The sequence below is a fragment of the Cyclopterus lumpus genome, chromosome 13 (genome assembly GCF_009769545.1).
Source record: "Cyclopterus lumpus isolate fCycLum1 chromosome 13, fCycLum1.pri, whole genome shotgun sequence".
Classification (NCBI taxonomy): Eukaryota; Metazoa; Chordata; class Actinopteri; order Perciformes; family Cyclopteridae; genus Cyclopterus; species Cyclopterus lumpus.
In genome coordinates this window covers 651,595-671,091 of record NC_046978.1, presented here as the reverse complement: position 1 = coordinate 671,091, position 19,497 = coordinate 651,595, and the positions used below count along the sequence as shown (strand labels likewise).

Here is a 19,497-nt window from a genome sequence, read left to right as displayed (position 1 = left end):
CCAACTTTACTCTACACATGTAACACATGAGGAGGTATGAACTACTTACAGACATGTCAGAACGTGTACATGTCTGGACCACAGATAATATCTGGAGTGAAGGAGAGCACACACACAGCGATTTATCAATCAGGGGTTATGTAAGCTTTTAAGTAAACCTCTGGTGAAAGGGACATACCATTGCTCTCAACTAGCCGAGGTGACACGAGGGGATTACTTTTCACGATAGCTGACTTGTCTGACATAAGAACCACAGTCATATCTGGATCTGTATTAGAGTTGAAATATTTATTTTAAAAACTGAAAAAATAAAAACAAACCCAACAACATAGTTTTAGTATATCATACAAAGACATATTTCAATGTTGCTATGTGAGTATTTGTTTCTCTTTGACTACAGTGTGAGGCAGTTTGAAAGGCTGGCTGAGCTGGTACTACAGACACAAACCCACGAGAGGAGAGAGAGAGAGAAAGAGAGAGAGAGATTAACAAAGAATATTTGGGCAGAAATACAACCACACAACCCTCAAGGTGCATTCAATTCATCCTTCTAAACACTTGTAATACCGTATAAAATGTGACGTTTTATATTCCAATTTCTAATGAAATCAGCTACCCAGGTGTGGAAGAAGTGACAGAACACAACTAAAATCATTATTAAATACAGAGACCTGGATCCAACAGCAACGCAATGAATACATGCCGTTTGTTAAACCTGCTTGGGGCAGCAGTTGGGTGGTGTCAAATGCAAAAAACGATTTTCAAAGTCTGACGAATAACACACTTTTCGCTCTCTTGATGCACCAATCTGCTTCTGTAAGTGGTTTAGAACTAGTTTTTAAGAGTTATTGGCAAATACTATTTGACCAGTGTCCATAAATAAACCAGTGTCACAACTTTCTTTTTTAGATACACAGCTGAAGCAGAGCGTCAAAACAAAGTGTGTTAAGACACAGAGAGAGACAAACTCCAAGAGAATCATCAAGGCCGCCACCAGACCAGAAGAAGAAATCCAACGGATGCCTACTCATCTCATGGTTTGCACAAAGGCATGATCAGTCTGCTCAGTCCACCGGCAACAGGTCGAAAGTCTCAGTAGGACCTTCCGTTAAATAACACCCTCCCCCTTCTGTGGCTCGCGGGTGCACCATTCCTAATTCAATTAAACTGAATCCTTACTTGGAGAGATGCAAAAAAAAAAGAAAAGTAATGCTATTGAATGCTTATAGATTAAACGAAAGCAAAAGATTATTTCCAACAAAAGAAGGCTTGTAGTTTATATACACAGCTACTTGGTCTTTAGGAAGTTATTGAAAACACTGCAGTCACCATGTGCTGCACACTCAGAGTCCATTGTGATTTATGTGATTCATAAAACTGCAGTCCTGCAGGGTGTTTGAAGAGGCAGGATCATGTGATGCAACATTTCATGAAAACCAGGGTTGTGCAGCTTTAAGCGTCCTGACAAGTCGAGTCGGACTTTCAAACTTTTTTCGGATTTTCCGTTTATTGCTACTGCAGATTTCCTCTGGCTGAGAGGGCGGTCCTTTCTTCTGAAAAACCCTCAGCGGTTTATCATCCTCGACGCGTCACAACGTCTCCAGGAAGCAATCGAGCGAACGACTTGGGGTGCTGTCGACGACACCGTTAGCAGTTCATCATGTGACTGGATCCCGACTGCACCTCCAGAGCGGCTGCTTCTGCGACAGATTCGTTGAAGGGGCCGACATTTGCACCAATAAGGGTCTATAACTTGATCGAACGACAGATTTAAACTGCTATTGTTTCAGCGGGAGGAGGTTTCCCTCCCTCTATCCCTACATTTAACCAATATAAAAAGGGGAAATGACAAAATATGACCCCATGTCTTTAACAACTTTCACTCTCATCAGTCCGTCCCACGATGCACCGCCACCTCTGAGGATGTAGCATGAGGTAGTTGGCGGTCTCAAAGCTCACGGGGAGAAAACACTGTTAAGAGAAAGAAGCGGTGCAACTTTCCTTTTGTTAAAGCACTCCTGATTTCGGAGCGGATTTAAGAGTTTCCATGCAGGCGTCTGTTAAAAGAAAAAGCGTGTCGGCTCGAGTAAACAGTCACGGTCGTTAATGGTAGAGAGGTGAAAGGCAGAAAGTCCAGTGAACCAGGCAGTGAAGCGGTATGGACTTGATAAGGTGATAACTCAGTGAGGAAAGAATAGGAAGAAACTAGGGGGGAGATTAAGACAGCTCATCTATGTTACAGCGAGACATTATTTGGGGAATGGGGAGGGGCAAGAACATCCTTGGATGTCTTGAGTAGAACTTGTGCTCTTTGCGTCTCCATTGTGACTCCTCGACGGAGCGCCGTTGTTAAAAACCGGGAAAGAAAAAGACAATAAATACTCCGTAGAACGGGTCCACTTCACTTTGACAGCGTTCTTCGCCAACACAGTCCTGGAGGAGAGGCATGGCATGGAGAGGTGGGACACCACAACCCCACCCACACACCTTCCACTCCTCACATCTATTGGTTCCTCCCTTCAACGCCCCACCCCCGAACCCTTGGACATGGGCAGGTTTAGAAAAGAAGCACCTTTTCATTTGGCTTCGATAAACAAACAAAAGGGCAGAAAACAAGGAAGAAAGAGGGTGAAAAGTGTATAAATTAAAAGAGGCAGACAGAAGCCGGTCTTCTGGTGGTGGAGGGGCTCTTGGCAGCAGTGGCAGGTTTCAACCTGTGCCGATTGAGAAAGACACAGATTAATTTGACTTGTTATTACTACAATAGTCGGGGGTATATTTACACTGTAGCGGTTGACCTCTGCCTTACCCTCTTCCTGGTCGCCCCAGCCCTCTGCTGCTCCGGCCAGCTCGTAATGTTTCTTCCTCAGCTCGCCGAGACGCTCGCGCTCCTTCTGCAGGCGAGTCTCCAGCTCCAGAACCAGGACCTGAGGAAACAGACCCGTCATTTCCCTGCAAACCATGAAATACCTCCTCACAGTCACATACTGTTGCATGGAGACAGATTGGGAGGGAACAAATATTATGGTTTTTTTCTTGGGTCTCTTGCAGGACAATTGATGAACTATTTTTTTCTTTTGATTTGATTATAATATTATGTTTTTCCAAATTCCTTTGTGTCTGTGCTTTCCAAAGCCCAGTTAAACAATCATTATTCATATGGGTTTTTAGTTCAGAAAAACACACTTCAAAACAGACTCTATCCAACAATGGGACGCGTGTGTGAGCAGGTCCAGACCTTTCTGTTTTTCTTTTTAGTGTCGGGGGAGGCGGAGCCACAACACAGAGTGAAGTGTTCATATGGGCCCTCTCAGTGGACAAGGAGCAATACACCCTCAGTCTGATGTAGAAACTTTAGACATAAAGTCACATATCACACGTCCTGATAGATTATTAAATAATTATTTTTTCTAAAATAAGATGTCCTTCTGTTGTGGGCTAAATGGGCTGGTTTCCAATTAAATGCAGAGCACTTTCCTGCTTGGAGTGAACTTTCTACCCCACCTCATTTAAAGCAGATTCTTAGGACTCAACTCAGCTTTGTGGCTTTTTTAAGGTTGATATAGTTGCTGTATTCCGCTGCTTACCTGTGTGTCCATCTCTTGTCGTTTGATCTGGGTGAGAGTCATGCTGGAGAAGTCCATTGTGTCTGGACACAAACAACAAATGAAGGTTTTAAAGTTTTTTTATTACAACTTGTAGCTTTGAACTAAAAACAATTGGACATTTTATATTATGATAAAATAAAGCCTAAACATACCACACTGTGAACCAAGGAATCCTAACTTTCTCACCTTTCTCTTCAATCTGGGACTTCCCAGACTTGGTGGAGGCCACGACACCTGCAGTGGCCTGTGTGACGGCCCGGGACGCCTTCTGCAGGCGCTGCAGGTTGGCGCTGTCCTTGTCTGCTTTTACCTGGAGAGGGAGAACCGCAACAATTCAAGAGCCATGCGATCTGCAACATGGGAACTCTGCTCACAGCTGTATTCCTTCTGTTAGTTAACATTTAGACAGCAACAGAATTTAAAAGTGCATTCTTTGCTCACCTTCGAGGCAGCCACTAGCTGTGCTGTGCTGGCAGCTATTTCACGTGAACACACCATCAACTCCTCAAACTTCCCTTTGCCCTGCACCACCAGATCAGCGGCATCTCTGGAACGACACCGCGTGGAGGTTAAGACCACTTTGTTCACAGCACAGCAGGAAGCACCTGATTTATGAATGACCTTCCAGGCTTAAGACATGATTTACTGTTGTGTTTGTTCTTTAGTTGTTTCCACGTAAAAGGTCACCTCTTTCATCCTTCAGGACATTTAAGACTCACAACACTTGTATACTCGGTGGTAAGAAGGAGACACTCAGGAGGGAGGACTGACACTTACACCATGACCGTGGCGCCCCATCCCACTGCTTTGGAGGCAGAGATCAGGCCCTCAGTCCAGCGGGAGTTCTTGGCATAAAATTCCTTCATGGAGGCTGCCCCCTGGTGGAGGAAATAATAAAATATATATAGTCTAGCTAGTCATTTCTTGATTCATCAATTATGAATTTATCTACAACAATCCCAATTCCTTAGGCAAGGCCAAGGCGACGTATTAAAATATATTCAGTTTACTCCAGTTGCAATATAATGCAATCATATACTGCACGCTGCAATGAATGCAGCCAGCTTTTGTTTAGAGTGTGTCTGAGACTGTAAGGAGTGGCTAATAATATTCTAGGTATCAAGGTATTGTTTCATGGTTATACATTGTGTTTTAATGCATCATTACATGGCTCAAGTATCATTACTTAATTACAGTACATATTATTCTGGTGTACACTGTTCATTATGCTTATTATCGTGAGAAATGTGTTAATAATATGACCCACATCTCATTCTCACTGATGAAATGGAGAAGAAGGAAACTCACCCTGCCACTCTCCACGATGTCCTTTTGCAGATTTTTGGAAGACAAAACAAGCTGCTTGATCGCCTGCATCAGCTCTGTGCAGGCGGCCAAAATCCTGCAGGGGGCGACAGAGCAGAGGAAATAAACACTGACTCACTGAATCCAGCTGTTACTGATCTCTCCATTTCATCCCATTTTGAAAGATGGTGCTCATCACAAAAAAAAAAAACCCAGCTTCCTCACCATTAGTTCCTTCCGTCTAATTATTGCATGATCAGTGCACCATTGACCTAAATTCTCAATGTATTATTTGAAGCTGCAGTCGTGGTTTGTCTCTTTTCATAATAATCTCTCACAGCAGCACTGGTGCAGTCGTTACTGAGAAAACTGTTTTTTTTTTTTTAAACATTATTAATTACGTTAGAATAGAGCGCAGAAAAGTCTAATTGGCTTCATTTGCACACAAATAGATTAATTACACAGACTGGATGAATAAAGATGAAAAGATACAAACCCAACTACTAGATGGCACGCACACTTGTGCTGCCTCGTCTGAAAGCATCTCCATTTCCTTTTCCAGTTTATTGCCAATGTTGGAAACCATTACATATTGTGGTCCGATCACAAACATAACAGAAGGCGGGGCTTCCTGTGTCTATCTACAACAGAGGAATCGGTTCCTCAATCTTCATATTCTTTTCAGGCTATTGAATTTGAGGTTGGTGTATTCCAAGGAAACATTTGGTTGAGGGTCAATTGTAGTTCTATTTCATGACAGATTCTTGGAAGCATAATGAGGTTGATCATTTTGTACATGTTCTTGCACTCTCCTGAATCTCATTCAGATGCAACATGCTTTAAGTATTCAGTTAATTTGAGGTGACAGTTTGTGATTATTGTGACGGTAAAAGTGATTTCGGTCTGAAGCGATGCATTACCTCTCATTGACTTCCATCTTGACTCCTGTATCAACTGCTCGAGAATTGTTGAGCATTTCCTGTTGGGATCCACAAAAAAAAAGACACTTTGAAGTTAATACTGTTGGAAAGTGTAACAAGGGACAATGCACACACACACACACCACACACACACACACACACACACACACACACACACACACACACACACACACACACACACACACACACACACACACACACACACACACACACACACACACACACACACACACACACACACACACACACACACACACACACACACACACACACACACACACACACACACACACACACACACACACACACACACACACACACACACACACACACACACACACACACACACACACACACACACACACACACACACACACACACACACACACACACACACACACACACACACACACACACACACACACACACACACACACACACACACACACACACACACCTCTATCCTGGCAGCCGCCGACTCCACAGCAGCGGAAGTGGCGGCCATTTCCTGCTCCACCAGATCTCCCAGCTCCCCCTGCTGTAGCTCCAAACCTCGAGGACGGAGTTTCTGACCGAAAGACAGAACAAGAGAGACCGACGTCAGTATTAAAGCAAACAAATGTAACCTTTTATCACCGTCTGGATTCAATTGAACTCAGAAACTCTTGGGACACTTTATGTTCTATCTAGGGTCCCATTTTATGTCCCCAGAGTGCAAACACTGGTATGAATGTATGTATGAAGTATGGACCTCTGCAGTGGCCAGGACGGCCTCCAGAGCTGCCCTCAGCTTGCCGTTGTCTGCTGCAGACAGGCTGCTCTGCTGCTTCATCTGGCCCAGCAGAACCAGAGCTTCAGCCCCGCACGCCTTCACGCTCTCCGACAGGGCTGACCGGGACAGAGGGAGGACGCATGTCATTTCAATAAATAAACACACACAGAAAGAAAACCACACTGATTTCCTACATTCACACACACACACACACACACAAATAGAATAATTACACAGACTGGATGAATAAAGATGAAAAGATACAAACCCAACTCCTAGATGACACGCACTCTTACGTATGAGACGAGGGCAGCGTATTCTAAAAGCTACAACTGAATGTTTCTCCTGTAACCTTGGAGGGTTTAGTGAAGATGTATGTGCATGCAAGATAATCACTGAAGTTTGGAACGTCGAGCTTCTGCACAATAATGCAATCAACAGATTTCTGAACTTCCTGGAGCTGTTAGTTGCACTGTATAAATAAACCAATTTAGTGTAGGACATCTATGATATGGTAACAATTCGTGGAGCTGCCCCCGGTGAAAAAGGAATGACATCACCAGTATTCAACCTACAGAATACACACTGAAGAAACTAATTATAGGTTTGCATGGAGTACAACACAGCAGAAAATCATTATGTGCTTTTTCTATTAAAATACCATGTTGTGTCTTGTGTAAACTCTGATGTGTAACAGTGGCTGCAGCTGCAGTGTTAATTATTCTGACATCCCCTCAGGCAAACTAACAGCTGAAACAGACACTCGGATGAGAGGACAAGAATAAACCAAAACTACCTCTACAGCAGCAGCTGTCGGCCTGCTTTTATTTTTCATATCCTTTATTCAAATGTTTCGGTACAGTATGGACAGACAGAGGGTCGTCAGAGCCACAGCTACAGACACCGCTTCAGTTTGACCCACTTTTAATTTTTGTTGGGTTTGTTGCAGTACTAAGATGGTGGCCAGAGCTCCATCATATTTAGGCATGTTTAGACTTGTCTGGGCTGCTAACTTCCACAAAGAAAGCTAAATCCCAGACATTACTCCTGAATGAAGTCAGCAACTTTGTTTGTCCATTGAGAATTTGTCTGTTCAGATATTGACGGCTACAAGGTATAACCAGAAGATTACACACTGACATAATATTTATCCCAGGAAATTATAGAGAAAATAGTTTTCACTTAAATCGCCCAACTTTACTCTACACATGTAACACATGAGGAGGTATGAACTACTTACAGACATGTCAGAACGTGTACATGTCTGGACCACAAATAATATCAGGAGTGAAGTAGAGAGCACACACACACACACACACACACACACACACACACACACACACACACACACCATCAGCTTGCTCCACGGGCACCATGTGGGAGGTGGCACTACCCTGAACGATGGTGTCGCCCACCAGGTGGCCACACTGGGTCACCACTCGTACCAGCTCAGATACACCTAGAAGAACAAATAATATGAAATCAAACGGTTAACATAACATATACAAAGCATTGGTCACTTTACATCACTATTTTATCGTGATAATTAGTTTTACTTTTAATGCACTCAGCTTTTTTTATATATGATTATGGTTGAAATGATTTCTTAAAAACTTTCTAAAAAAATGTTTATCCCTGAGCATTTAGGAGGGACATTAACCAAAGTAGGCTGAATACAGTACATTACCATAGAACAGTAATACAAGAGGTCAAACTTAGTTTTCATTAAGGAATTAGCTTTGACATGAATTGCTTTTCCTCTGATCATAACACACTAGCACAGTTATCACCTTGTGATGTCACCGGTTTTAAAGCCCACGCACACCTGTTATGTACAGACTTGCTCTCTCTGCACAGAGCTTGATTGACAGCTACCCTCACTTACTTCTTCCCTGCAAAGCTTTCCTCAGCTGCAACTTGTGTGTGTGTGTGTGTGTGTGTGTGTGCAGGGCCTTAAATAATGACAATATTAGGGTGTGTGTTTGGTAATGACAGTCTTCATGACAATGTTGAGTAGTGAAAGAATGTATAAAAAGGCATGTGCTAGCTTATTACACATCTTTACATCTCTCGCTCACCTTCACAAAGCCAAACTCTCACCTGTGTTATCAGCCAGGAAGGCCTCTTTGGCCGAATGGAGTCGGTCCATACAGGTTAAAGAGGCCTGACATCTCGATGCTAGGTAGTCTGCAGAGATAAACAAAACAAAAAGAGAGACATGGGAGTTAAGACAAACATCCCTACACAAAGGGCTAATTAGCATCCCATCACAGCGGCTCTGACCTGCGGAGCTGGTGCAGCTGAGGTGCGCCGGGTCGTTTATCTGAGCCAACGAATCCTGGATGATCTTCTCGGCCTCCTCCACAGCTCCCTGCAAACTGGACCAGCGGGATGCAACCAGCTGGCTCTCCAACGCCTGCTCCCTGCTCTCCTGTGGGCGCAAATACACACAGACACACACGGTTCAACTTATCACACAAGCCTTTATTCGATACGCCAGAGGGTCCAAATGTGAAGATGAATTAGTCGTTCATTAACATGCTGGGTCCTTCACTTGCAAACGAAACATCTGCTTGATTTATTGCAGCTAATTAAGAAAGTTAATTAAGAAAGATAATGGATAAAAGGACAATTCGTCACCTTCTCATTGAGCTGATTCTGCAGGGCTTCTGCCGTCTTCACCCCGCTCTCCCTCTCAATTGCCAACGAGCTCTGGACTCGCTCGAGCTCCTCCCCGCGGACCGCCAGCTCCGTTTCCACCTTCGACAAGGACTGCACCAGCTCCACCTTTTCAGACTCCAGGGCGACCAGCTGTGTGCCGAGCACCTCACTCGACTACGTGGACCAATAAAAGATGGAGGGATAAAAAAATAATATGGCAACTTGGCTGCAACACAACAAACACAAACTGTGGCAACAGAAAGAAGAGTTAAATCAGATCCTGTGTACCGGAAGTTTGTGAAATTACATTGTTCGACTATTAACTAGTTAAATACGCAGTAGTGAGTGCATGGTAAGAAAAAGAAGTGTGAAACTTACAGCCTGAGTCCCAGCAGGTCCCACAGAAAGTGAGAAATGTAGAGAAATTAAGAAAAAACAAGATTAAGAACATGGCTGGAAACTGACAGGCAGGAGCTAGCGAGAGCTGAAAGCATGTGACAGCGGCGAATGAAAAGTGGGCTGCGTGTGAAAAGGACTATGGAGATTAGAGAGATGATGGAGGAGTAGGAGGACAGAAAGAGTGACAAAGTTGATAAGAAGTGGCAACAAGAGTGCAACGTCAGGAGTGGGAGGCAGAGACGGATGAGAGGAAAACATCTGAAATGGGAAGGCAAAGGGAGTCGAGGGCAATCAGTGGGAGTTGTGAAGGTTAACAGCATGAATTCATTGCTTACTGAACTGTCTCTCCCCTTTTATCCCTTTCAAAATATTACTGCAGATCAATTTTTGCTATTCGGAAGTACACTGAAGCGAGGAACCAAGCACAAGCTCAAGCAGCTGTTTGGACAGGACTTTACGGCTTCTGTGTTTTCAATCTGGTCTTTTTAAGGAATGCCTTTCGTCGCCTGTTACAAACATCAACTTGGCTTCTGGGCTCTGCCGAGATGACAAACACAGGCCGAAAGAGGATCAACAGGAAAGAGTAGAGGATGAAATCTATTGTGCTGCAATTCCCTCACGCTGAACACCCGATTTGCCGACGCCAAAGATTTGTCATGTCTGTCAGAAACCGGATGTGTTTGAGATGTTGCTAAGAAAACAGCTGATCCATACGTCAACCTTTTACAAGCACAGGTCTGCGCATCGAAAGATGTAACCAATACTATAAAAGTGGGGTGTAAGTGAGATCATAAAATAATGATGACTAAAGTAAGAGGGCATAATGCCAGCAGACCATTTTTAGATTCGATCCAGACTGTGCTCCATTAGGATCACCCAGATTTGTAAGTGAAAGATTCCACATCATTAATCTTTTCACACTTTCTTTGCCGCAGCAGCCGCTATTATCTATTTTAATCGGGGCTGTTATGAATTAGTTCGGTAACTTTTCACAGCAACTTTGTAAATGTAGTTAGCAGATTCAAGAGGAGAATGACCTGTTGTGACGAGGCCATGGTGGTCTTCAGGGAGTCCAGCTCTGTCCTGCTGGACACCAGCTCTCTCTGCAGCTCCTGAAAGTGCGCCAACTGGTCCCTCTCCTGAGGCAAAAATATCACTTTAGACACCTCACAACAGCTTAGTTTGAACACCATTAACAGATTAAATGTTGAAGCATCGAAATACAAATTTCTCAGAGCAGTTTTTTCCGTTTAGGTCCTTTTGTAGCCAAATGAGGATCCCCCCTAAAACCCAATCTTTACTTCATTATTTTAGTCCTGTATCCTACATGAGTGTGGTGCAGCACTGTACAGCCAATCATTTGACTGCAAACCCCAGAGTTGAAAACACGGGGCCTGACTCGCTGTGCGATAACAACATTGATGTCGTGCTCACCTGTCTGTTTGCAACCTCCTGAGCGGCCTTCACCTTCTCTTGCATCTCTCTCCTCACTGCCTCCACTTCGTCTTGCGCTGCCCGAGCCACCGTCATCTGCCGGGTGACCTCTGCGTTCTGCGCGCACACACACACACACACACGCACACGCACACGCACACGCACACGGACACGGACACGGACGCAGACATGCAGAGAAACACACCAAAATAAATCAGGACCAAGGCTGGATCTTCAGCTTGGGGGAATTACAAAAAGGACAGCTGGAGGACAGAACTTAATTAAACTTGGAATGTGTTTTTTTTAGGAGGGGACAAGGACACAGAAGGATTTGGTTGAACTTGACGAAGTAAGACTCATCTTCCTCACCTTCCTCAGCAGGTCGGCATGACTCTGAACCAGCTCGGAGTACTTTTCCTTCAGTTTGGTGTAGCGCTGCTCATTGGCCTGAGCTTTTTCTGGTTAGACACATTAGAGAGAGACATTGTTATTATATTGTATATATTGTGGAACACACTCCTTTATCAGATTTGTTAACCACTTCTAGAGTCGGTTGTAGCTTAATCTTAAGTCAGTCAACTGTATAGGATTTGTCAGACTACACAAAAAAAAATGAAGGCAAGAAAGCTTCAATGATTCCAAACTATTTTGATGTAATAAATATATTTCTGAATCATACAATAATGTGTCAAAGAAGCTACAAATCTCGTCTTACTCTCTATCTCCGTCAGGCTCCGCTGCTCCTTCTCCGTGTCCTCTCGGACCCTCCGCAGGTCGTCCAGCTCCGCCTTCAGGAACTCGCTCTCTCCTGCAGCCTGCAGCCTCAGGTGGCTCTGCTCCGCAAGCTCCGCCTCCAGCTCATTGACACGCCCCCTTAGAGCTGTACACAAGCGACCACTCTGATGAGAAGGGGAGAGCAGGATGAAAAGAAATGAACTCTCGTTTCCTCCGTAGATGGATTTCTTTGTGTGCGAGACATGACATCTGTCAGCCATCTGTGCAGAGTGATAAAGAAATGTTTTACCTCCAGTCTGAAAGACTCCAGCTCGTCTTTGAGGGCCTGGATCTCCCTGGTCAGCTGATCAATCAGACGGTCTCTGGTGGATAAAGACAAAACATCAATCAAAACTAAGTCATCAGGAGTCATAGGGTGAACAGATAAAAATGAAATTCGGCTTGATTTTAGTCTGGATTTTTGTATCCATCCAATCAAACGTTGTATTTTATAGTTTAATCCATGTCTGTGTTGGGATATTCTGGGTCTCACTCGAGGCCCATTACTTTTTTGGTGCAGTATTATTTTAGCTTCTTGACGATTTAAAAATAATTCTGACAAATACAATGATGCAGACACACGACATGTAACATTTTCTGGCCTTACTTGTCGTCCTTCCGCAAGCCGTTCTGACTGTTGAAGTTGAACGGGTCAATGGCAGCCGAGGTGCCAAAAAGGTCGTCAAACTTGGTCTCCAAAGCAGCCTGTGTGTTTAAAAGAGAAACATGACGATGATTATCTATACAAAAGCTTAAATTGGTACCCTTTTATTGGCTAACCAACTAAACCAAGTTATTAGTTTCCTTCTCTTACCTAACCGCATAGTTAGTTATTATGAAACTGTCATTAGCTATTTAGAGTTTGTTCATACAATCCACCTTAGTGACTCTATAGTTTCATGTCATATAATATGTTTATTAGGTGGCTCCACCAATCTGCACATTCACTAATAATAATACAGTTGTTTTGCAGTTGGATTGTGGGTCCAAACTGCCATTAATTACCTCATTATTTACGATGTTCCATAGAAACACCTTTTTTTCCAACAGCCAGCTACGTGAAAGTCAATATAATTAACATTATGACATACCATTATGAATATAAACCAGATGTTGAGAGTAATCTTACCAAGAATCTGAGAAATAAATACTAATCGAGTCTCCTCAAGTAACTTCCTGCTTTATGTGCCTCAGTTTATCCCTCTCCCCGGACAGGGAGAGGGATCCTCCTCTGTTGCTCTCCTGAAGGTTTCTTCCCTTTTTTCCCTGTCAAAGTTTATTTTTGGGGAGTTTTTCCTGATCCGATGTGAGGTCCTGGGACAGGGATGTCGTATGTGTACAGATTGTAAAGCCCTCTGAGGCAAATTTGTAATTTGTGATATTGGGCTATACAAAATAAACTGAATTGAATTGAAAAGTTTACCACATTGCATCCGCTGCCTCACGACTACTTCCACACACGACCACACACACACACACACACACACACACACACACACACACACAACCACACAGCATTTAAGAAGGAACTACTCCGTGAAACTTGTCTTGTTTAGTCACCGGCAGCACGGGGACGTCCATGTCCACCAGGTCGTCCGTCTCCACCATGTGCTCCGACTCGGGGGACGACGACTCCGCGGGGATCACGACCACAGGGCTGATGTGCTCCGACAGAGCCGACGCACGCAGGAAGTTAGGCGGGTTCTGCAAAGAACACAGGGTACAATTATGATCAGCATATTGTTAATTGTAGGCTTAGATCAGGCTTTTTCCCATTGATATCTAGATTATATCAATGATTAACGATGATACCACAGATTCACTCAAATCAATTTGCCCGTGCCTTGGTGAAAGTGAGTTAGTAATTTACCAGCCGACATAATCAGAGTGTGCGATGACGTTCAACAACAAAGATAAAAGCAATAAAAGAAAACGTTATTGACGTTTGGGGAAACCAAAGTCTTTTGAATATCGAAATGAATTTCCATAAAATGAAGAGCGAGGGAGTGCAGCTATGATAATGTGCAGGGCATGCTTTTGTCACTACATGTCCACGATGGATACGAGTTAGATCCTCAAATAGATACGAGCACATTTTGAAGAGAGAGAGAGAGAGAAGTACATCATGTATAGGCGGTCTACATTTCTCTTTCCCTCACATGTGGCAGTATATATATGCCATAGCATGACAGGAAAGTGAAGGGGGTTTGTAAAAAGCTGAGAACTTGATATGAAAAGGCATAATATATAAGCAACATATAATCAAGAATTGTTTTAGAGTATGAACAACTGGTATATTAATCCATCGGGGAACAGAAGCCTGAAACAACCGTTGTGGGTCAACTTTAGGCTTAGGCGTGGTTAAAATGTGGACTTAGTGAGGGCGGGTCTCACCTCAGGCAACTGTGGGATCTGAATCAGCCTCTTGAAATACTGCAAGTTACTGGAGCGATAGAACAGACTCTTTAACCTGAAACACAGAGGCGCAGAGATCAGGACAGACGGAGACCGAAGAGTTTCGATATAGCAAATCCATTCAACGCAGTACTGAGAGTTCAGTCCTCAAGGTCACACTCGGTTGTGTCGAGTGAAACCGTGACCGGCTGCGCAAGTGAACTCCATACTTCTTAAACTGCTCCTGGAAGCGATCTCTGTGGCCCTGGAGAGTGTCTGCGGGGAGGCCTGGGAGCACAAAACACAAGCACGTCAGTGCTGGGACACACAATCTGTTCAGGTATCCTGTGTTTATATGTATATAAAGTTTTGAGTTTTGAGTGCACACGTGGTTGATGGGATTTTGAGCATGCAGGTATTACAGCCTGCAAATCTCCCAAACAATCTTCTTTTCATAAACTGAGAAAAGGCTTGTTGAAACTGAATTGCAGGCATTTTATTGTTTATCCAGCAGGACTTTGGTGTGTTTCAGGAGCCAAAAGGGTCCGAAAAAACATTTAACGAGGAGGAGAGCATGTCATCGTTGAACCTTTGAAGAAACCGGTCACGCATTTTAAGTAATAATTCACATTATACAGAACTAAAAGGGTAAAGCTGCTGCTCAAGAGGCAATGGATCTCATGCAAGAACCACTCATATGAACAGATGTGTTGTGAAGTGGTGTCTTTGAGTACTTTATTGCGTTCAACATTTCTACAAAGGGAATTAACGAGTGGCCCAGACCTGTCTTTTTCAGTTCAAATCAATTCAAACTAACTATAACTTACACAGACATGTTAATGACACATCAATATTAATCCTCTTCTCATATTATCATCATTGTGGCTAATTTATATGATGTTATTTGCATATCTAACCTTCATTCTGTCCTTATTTCTGTCACATCTTTTACGCCGCAAAGTCTGTCGACCGAAAACCGTCAGGTATATTGATAATCAAACAATAGTTTTTGTAATTTCAAATCTTTGCTGGTTCCAGCTTCTCAAATAATAGGATTTGCTTCTTGTGATTATAAAGTATGATACAATATGAAATACTGTTAGGTTTCAGACTGTTGATCAGATAAAGCAACTTAAGGACATCATTTTGGGCACTAATGTAACGGAAACTTACTTATCGGTTTAAGGGAATTGATTCTGCTAATGTTTAAATCCTATCAACGTGCAGCTCCCTCATGAATAGGTGGCATTCATCAAGTAAAGAGAGATTTGGGATAAACATACTTACTAAATGATTCAATTGACTTGATAATACGATTATTATTATTATAAGGTCTGAAGTCTATTTTGCAGCTCAGCAAGTTCATTTCGGCATGACAACCCAACTGATGACCACTGATAAAGTCCATCTACAATGACTCACTGCCATGCGTTTCCCTTTAACGGCACCATATTTGTAGCTTGACCAGCACTGAACAACCTGTACTATTTCTACGTAGCCTGCAGTTTGAGCAACAGGGCTGTGCGTCACTCACAGGAATGCAGCTTGAACAGCAGCTTGACGGTGTAGTCGTACAGGTGGCTGCTGTCCAGGATGACTTGGATGAGAGGGGCCAGGCGACACTGGCCCGCCGCCGTCACCGACACCGACCGAGACATGTCTAGTGAGCTGAACACTGCGGAGGGCAGAGAGGAAACACATACACCATCAACGGATGTATTCACAGGGTTTGATACACACACTTTGAGTCATCATCACACATATCAGAGAGACAGTCACTGATATGTCACAAGTGGTTCTGCTGTGCTCACTCCCACTAAATGTAACTAATGAAACAGTTGAAAGCAGAAAACAGCTCACTCTTGCTTATTGGGGGAAAAAAAGGTTTAACGTGGAGCATCAACCTGAACACTAACAGGATTGTCTGAGTGCCTCCATCATTACGCCCCTCTTTCATTTCCCTGCTCACAACAACCCCCAAAGCCTGGTGAGCCTCTGTGTTCACTGCAGAGGTGTGGTTTCCTGCACAACTAGAACACGCATGCACACACGCACGCACGCACGCACTGTTTTGTGTGTATCTAATAGAATATCCGATCACTGCATCAAGCAGGTAGATAATATAAGTCAGAAGAGGTCAAGCTGGTCCTGAGTTTGAATAGAGAAATGGTTCCTCAAACATAGAAACAATAATTACATTTCTTTTTATGTTAATTTCCTCGGAGCTCCTGGTCTCATCCCAGCCGTCTATTTTGAGTCCCGTCTGGAAACTTTAACCCAGTCAACAGCATGGCCACCATCCAGTATCTAATCACTAATAGCTGCCAGAGGGTCTATTTCTGTGCACCATTATGTACAGTTCACCTATCAGTCGGACCGCGTCTTCCTGCCAGTGTATCATCCACCTGTGCGTGCCACATCATAATCTGTCTCAGATCAGCAGTCTGTAGCACAGAACACACAGTCGGAGCTTACCACCCAGGAAGAGGTTGAGCTGACATTCCAGGTAGTCAAACATCTCCACTGTCAACTGGAAGCTACAAATGGGGAGACACAGAAAGAGGGATGACCACTTTTATCCGAGTTTCATATTCCTGTTTGCACATTTTCTTTGTATATATGCAGGTTTTTAACACGTTGGGAAACCTGCTAAACCTTTCCCATTGCCTGCAGACATAATTACATGAAGATCTTTGAATTAGACCAATAGGAACAGATGCAAAACAAAAAGCTTTGAAATAAGGAAGGAATTCATTATGAAATACACTAAAACGAGGTCTCACTTTCATACACTTAGATTTGTGTAAATAAAATGTCCCAAGAATGAGAACGCTAAGAAAATGTACTGTTTCTATCAATGCAGTCTTGTGGCTTTGAAGAGAGCATTTTATGTGTGTACATTAATAAATAATAATAATGATTTTATTCATTATATATTCACTTCCATATGTGTCCCAGCATCGGGCCAGAAATGATTTACGTCCAGAATTTCGATCGGCTGAGTTATTGTCAATGGGCTAAAATATCTGGGAATAAATCTACACAATACTTGTACCTCTTAGGGCTTCAAACTCCTCTGATGAGCAGTTTCTGCTGGACATTAGTAAGCAGACGATTGTCCAAAGTGAATGAAATCTTTCCTCCACATTTTGTTATTCCATCTCCTCCTTCTAGGTCTTGTGATTTCATGACAGTGTGAAGAATACGCTTTGATGAAAGAATCAAATGTAATCATGACAATCAAATTAATTAAACATTCTAAACTTTGTTGACCGTTTTCTACCAACTTGTGCTCAACAACCCCTCTAAAAATCATCATGAGTCGGTTATTGTGTCTCTGCTGCATTAGGATTAATGTATTCATCCATTTAAATTAAATGTCACACTTTGGTCAACACAGTTTGAGACATAACACTGAAACTCATTAATATCTGGATCCTGGAGATGAGCACATTAACAATGACAACACGCGAAGCAGCACGCCACACTCACAAGTTGTTCACGTCGTTTTCTCCCGCCTCGTCGAGCTGTCTGTTTGACATCTGCAGGTTGCCAGGGAAACGAGGGTTCTGAAAGAGAGGACAACAGTCGGAGGTCGAGCTGGAATATAACTAAGTACTGTACTTAAGTACCAATGTGAGGTACTTTCATCACTCATGGATGAGTCGTGTTTCAAGTCCAATATTCACTCTCTTTTTAACTCGGGTTTTTGGTCTCTAACAACTCCTTAGAAAACAAGTCGGTCGCTCTAGTCGCTAATGTTCCACGACGTCCATCAGTTCGCTGCTAACGGTGTGTCTGCTGTTTGTTGCTCAGCAGGTTAGACAGGTTTTTAAGATGAGATTGGCAAGAATGAAACAAAACAGAAAGGTTGTGGGCAAAAAACGAGCTAAAAAAGTCTTGACTAAGCTCTGCAACGCAGATGGAGCCAGCAGTGTCAGGTAATTCTCTGTTGCTTCATAACGATGAGCCCCTTTTACACACAAGTAATCATGTGGTCTATTGGTAGTATTGTGAAATATTAATTTGAGCAACATTAAAGGGCGTTGGTATTTTTCAACCTGGAGCCTTTTTTCTCCCATGTTTTTGTGTCAAAGTCCATTAAAAGTGCTTGTTTCTGCCCACCGAGAGGCTCAGATTGTTATTATAAGAGTCTGACGGCATCATGGAAACAGAGACATTTAAGTATTTTCCTCTCCCTCCTGTTTGCCTGAAGACAACTGTGGAAACCTGAGTGAGATTTGAAGAGAGGAGAGCCAAGGTACACCGTTGCTGTCAACAGTTTGAGTCGGTTGGAGGACAGAAAGCTTAGGTTAGTGCTTTCTAAAACATTTTCCAAGGTAATGCCTGAATATTTAGCTGATTTTGACAATGTGGGTGCAATGCGAGGCTTCAGAGGGAGACTTCTCCTTGAGGGGAGGCTTGGATCCAGCGAAAGGCAAAGAAAAGCGTTTAATTTCTCTGTTTCCATAATGTCTGAGTTTGTCAGTGGCGAAAACGAGGACTATTAATGGCGGTGAGGAGTTCCCCCGAGCGAATACGTTACAGCTTGTTTGGCGGCTGCAGCGTTCTCTCTCATTTCAGGACCAAATCTAGAATTAGTTACTGAGACACAATGACATAAACAAGTAGGGGTTGAAAAACAGCGAAGTTACCCATTAAGTAAAGGATTAATAAGTTTTTTGAATCCCTCAGGTTGATGTATTGTCTGGACTTTGAACCGCTCCCATGCCTTCAAGCCAATCAAAACAAACCCTGTTCTGAATCGAACATGCTGTCATGGTGGATTTACATAAAACTGCAGCACTTCTGTAACAAAATGACATGAAGTTTAATGGTGGACAGTGGAAGGACTCCTAAGTTACAGCTGCATATCACCTTTTCTCTGTCAAATATGCAATTAATTAGAAATAAAATGCTCAAATAAGTGAAGTCACAACATTTCCAGGGAACAATAGTGATAATCTAGCAAGTAAAAATGATCCAAGCAGTTATTCTTTTTAGTTCACCAGCCCTTTGCTTTAATAAGGTTAATGTGAGACTGTGTTCACAGGAGCGGATTGTTGATTAATTGACCTTTATGTGCGAGATGACAATTTGTATTTCCTGCTCTGGGAAGTCAGCGGCTATTTTAGCCATCGCTTTTAGCTCAACCTGCCTGCTGAAGCAACACATTTAGCACATTTCAGGGTTAGAGAGCTAATCAAAG

The 19,497-nt window shown here is 43.1% G+C and overlaps 1 protein-coding gene across 4 annotated transcripts in view; it reads right to left on the bottom strand.

Moving 5' to 3' along the window:
* Positions 1-273: 273 nt before the first annotated feature.
* hip1 (huntingtin interacting protein 1) overlaps positions 274-19,497 on the bottom strand; it is a 40,009-nt gene continuing 20,785 nt past the window's right edge. For all 4 annotated transcript variants that reach the window (XM_034548735.1, XM_034548736.1, XM_034548740.1 and 1 more), the window contains 26 exons: positions 17,781-17,857; positions 16,764-16,825; positions 15,823-15,963; positions 14,519-14,576; positions 14,289-14,364; positions 13,455-13,598; positions 12,502-12,599; positions 12,145-12,217; positions 11,836-12,019; positions 11,490-11,578; positions 11,121-11,237; positions 10,724-10,825; positions 9,267-9,461; positions 8,910-9,057; positions 8,727-8,813; positions 7,978-8,085; positions 6,606-6,742; positions 6,312-6,422; positions 5,834-5,892; positions 4,917-5,010; positions 4,386-4,486; positions 4,050-4,155; positions 3,795-3,918; positions 3,588-3,649; positions 2,810-2,927; positions 274-2,714 (listed from right to left, as the gene is read on the bottom strand). In XM_034548735.1, coding sequence (XP_034404626.1) covers positions 2,710-2,714; positions 2,810-2,927; positions 3,588-3,649; positions 3,795-3,918; positions 4,050-4,155; positions 4,386-4,486; positions 4,917-5,010; positions 5,834-5,892; positions 6,312-6,422; positions 6,606-6,742; positions 7,978-8,085; positions 8,727-8,813; positions 8,910-9,057; positions 9,267-9,461; positions 10,724-10,825; positions 11,121-11,237; positions 11,490-11,578; positions 11,836-12,019; positions 12,145-12,217; positions 12,502-12,599; positions 13,455-13,598; positions 14,289-14,364; positions 14,519-14,576; positions 15,823-15,963; positions 16,764-16,825; positions 17,781-17,857 — 2,676 coding nt within the window. In that variant the 3' untranslated portion in view covers positions 274-2,709. The remainder of the gene's footprint in view (positions 2,715-2,809; positions 2,928-3,587; positions 3,650-3,794; positions 3,919-4,049; positions 4,156-4,385; positions 4,487-4,916; positions 5,011-5,833; positions 5,893-6,311; positions 6,423-6,605; positions 6,743-7,977; positions 8,086-8,726; positions 8,814-8,909; positions 9,058-9,266; positions 9,462-10,723; positions 10,826-11,120; positions 11,238-11,489; positions 11,579-11,835; positions 12,020-12,144; positions 12,218-12,501; positions 12,600-13,454; positions 13,599-14,288; positions 14,365-14,518; positions 14,577-15,822; positions 15,964-16,763; positions 16,826-17,780; positions 17,858-19,497) is intronic.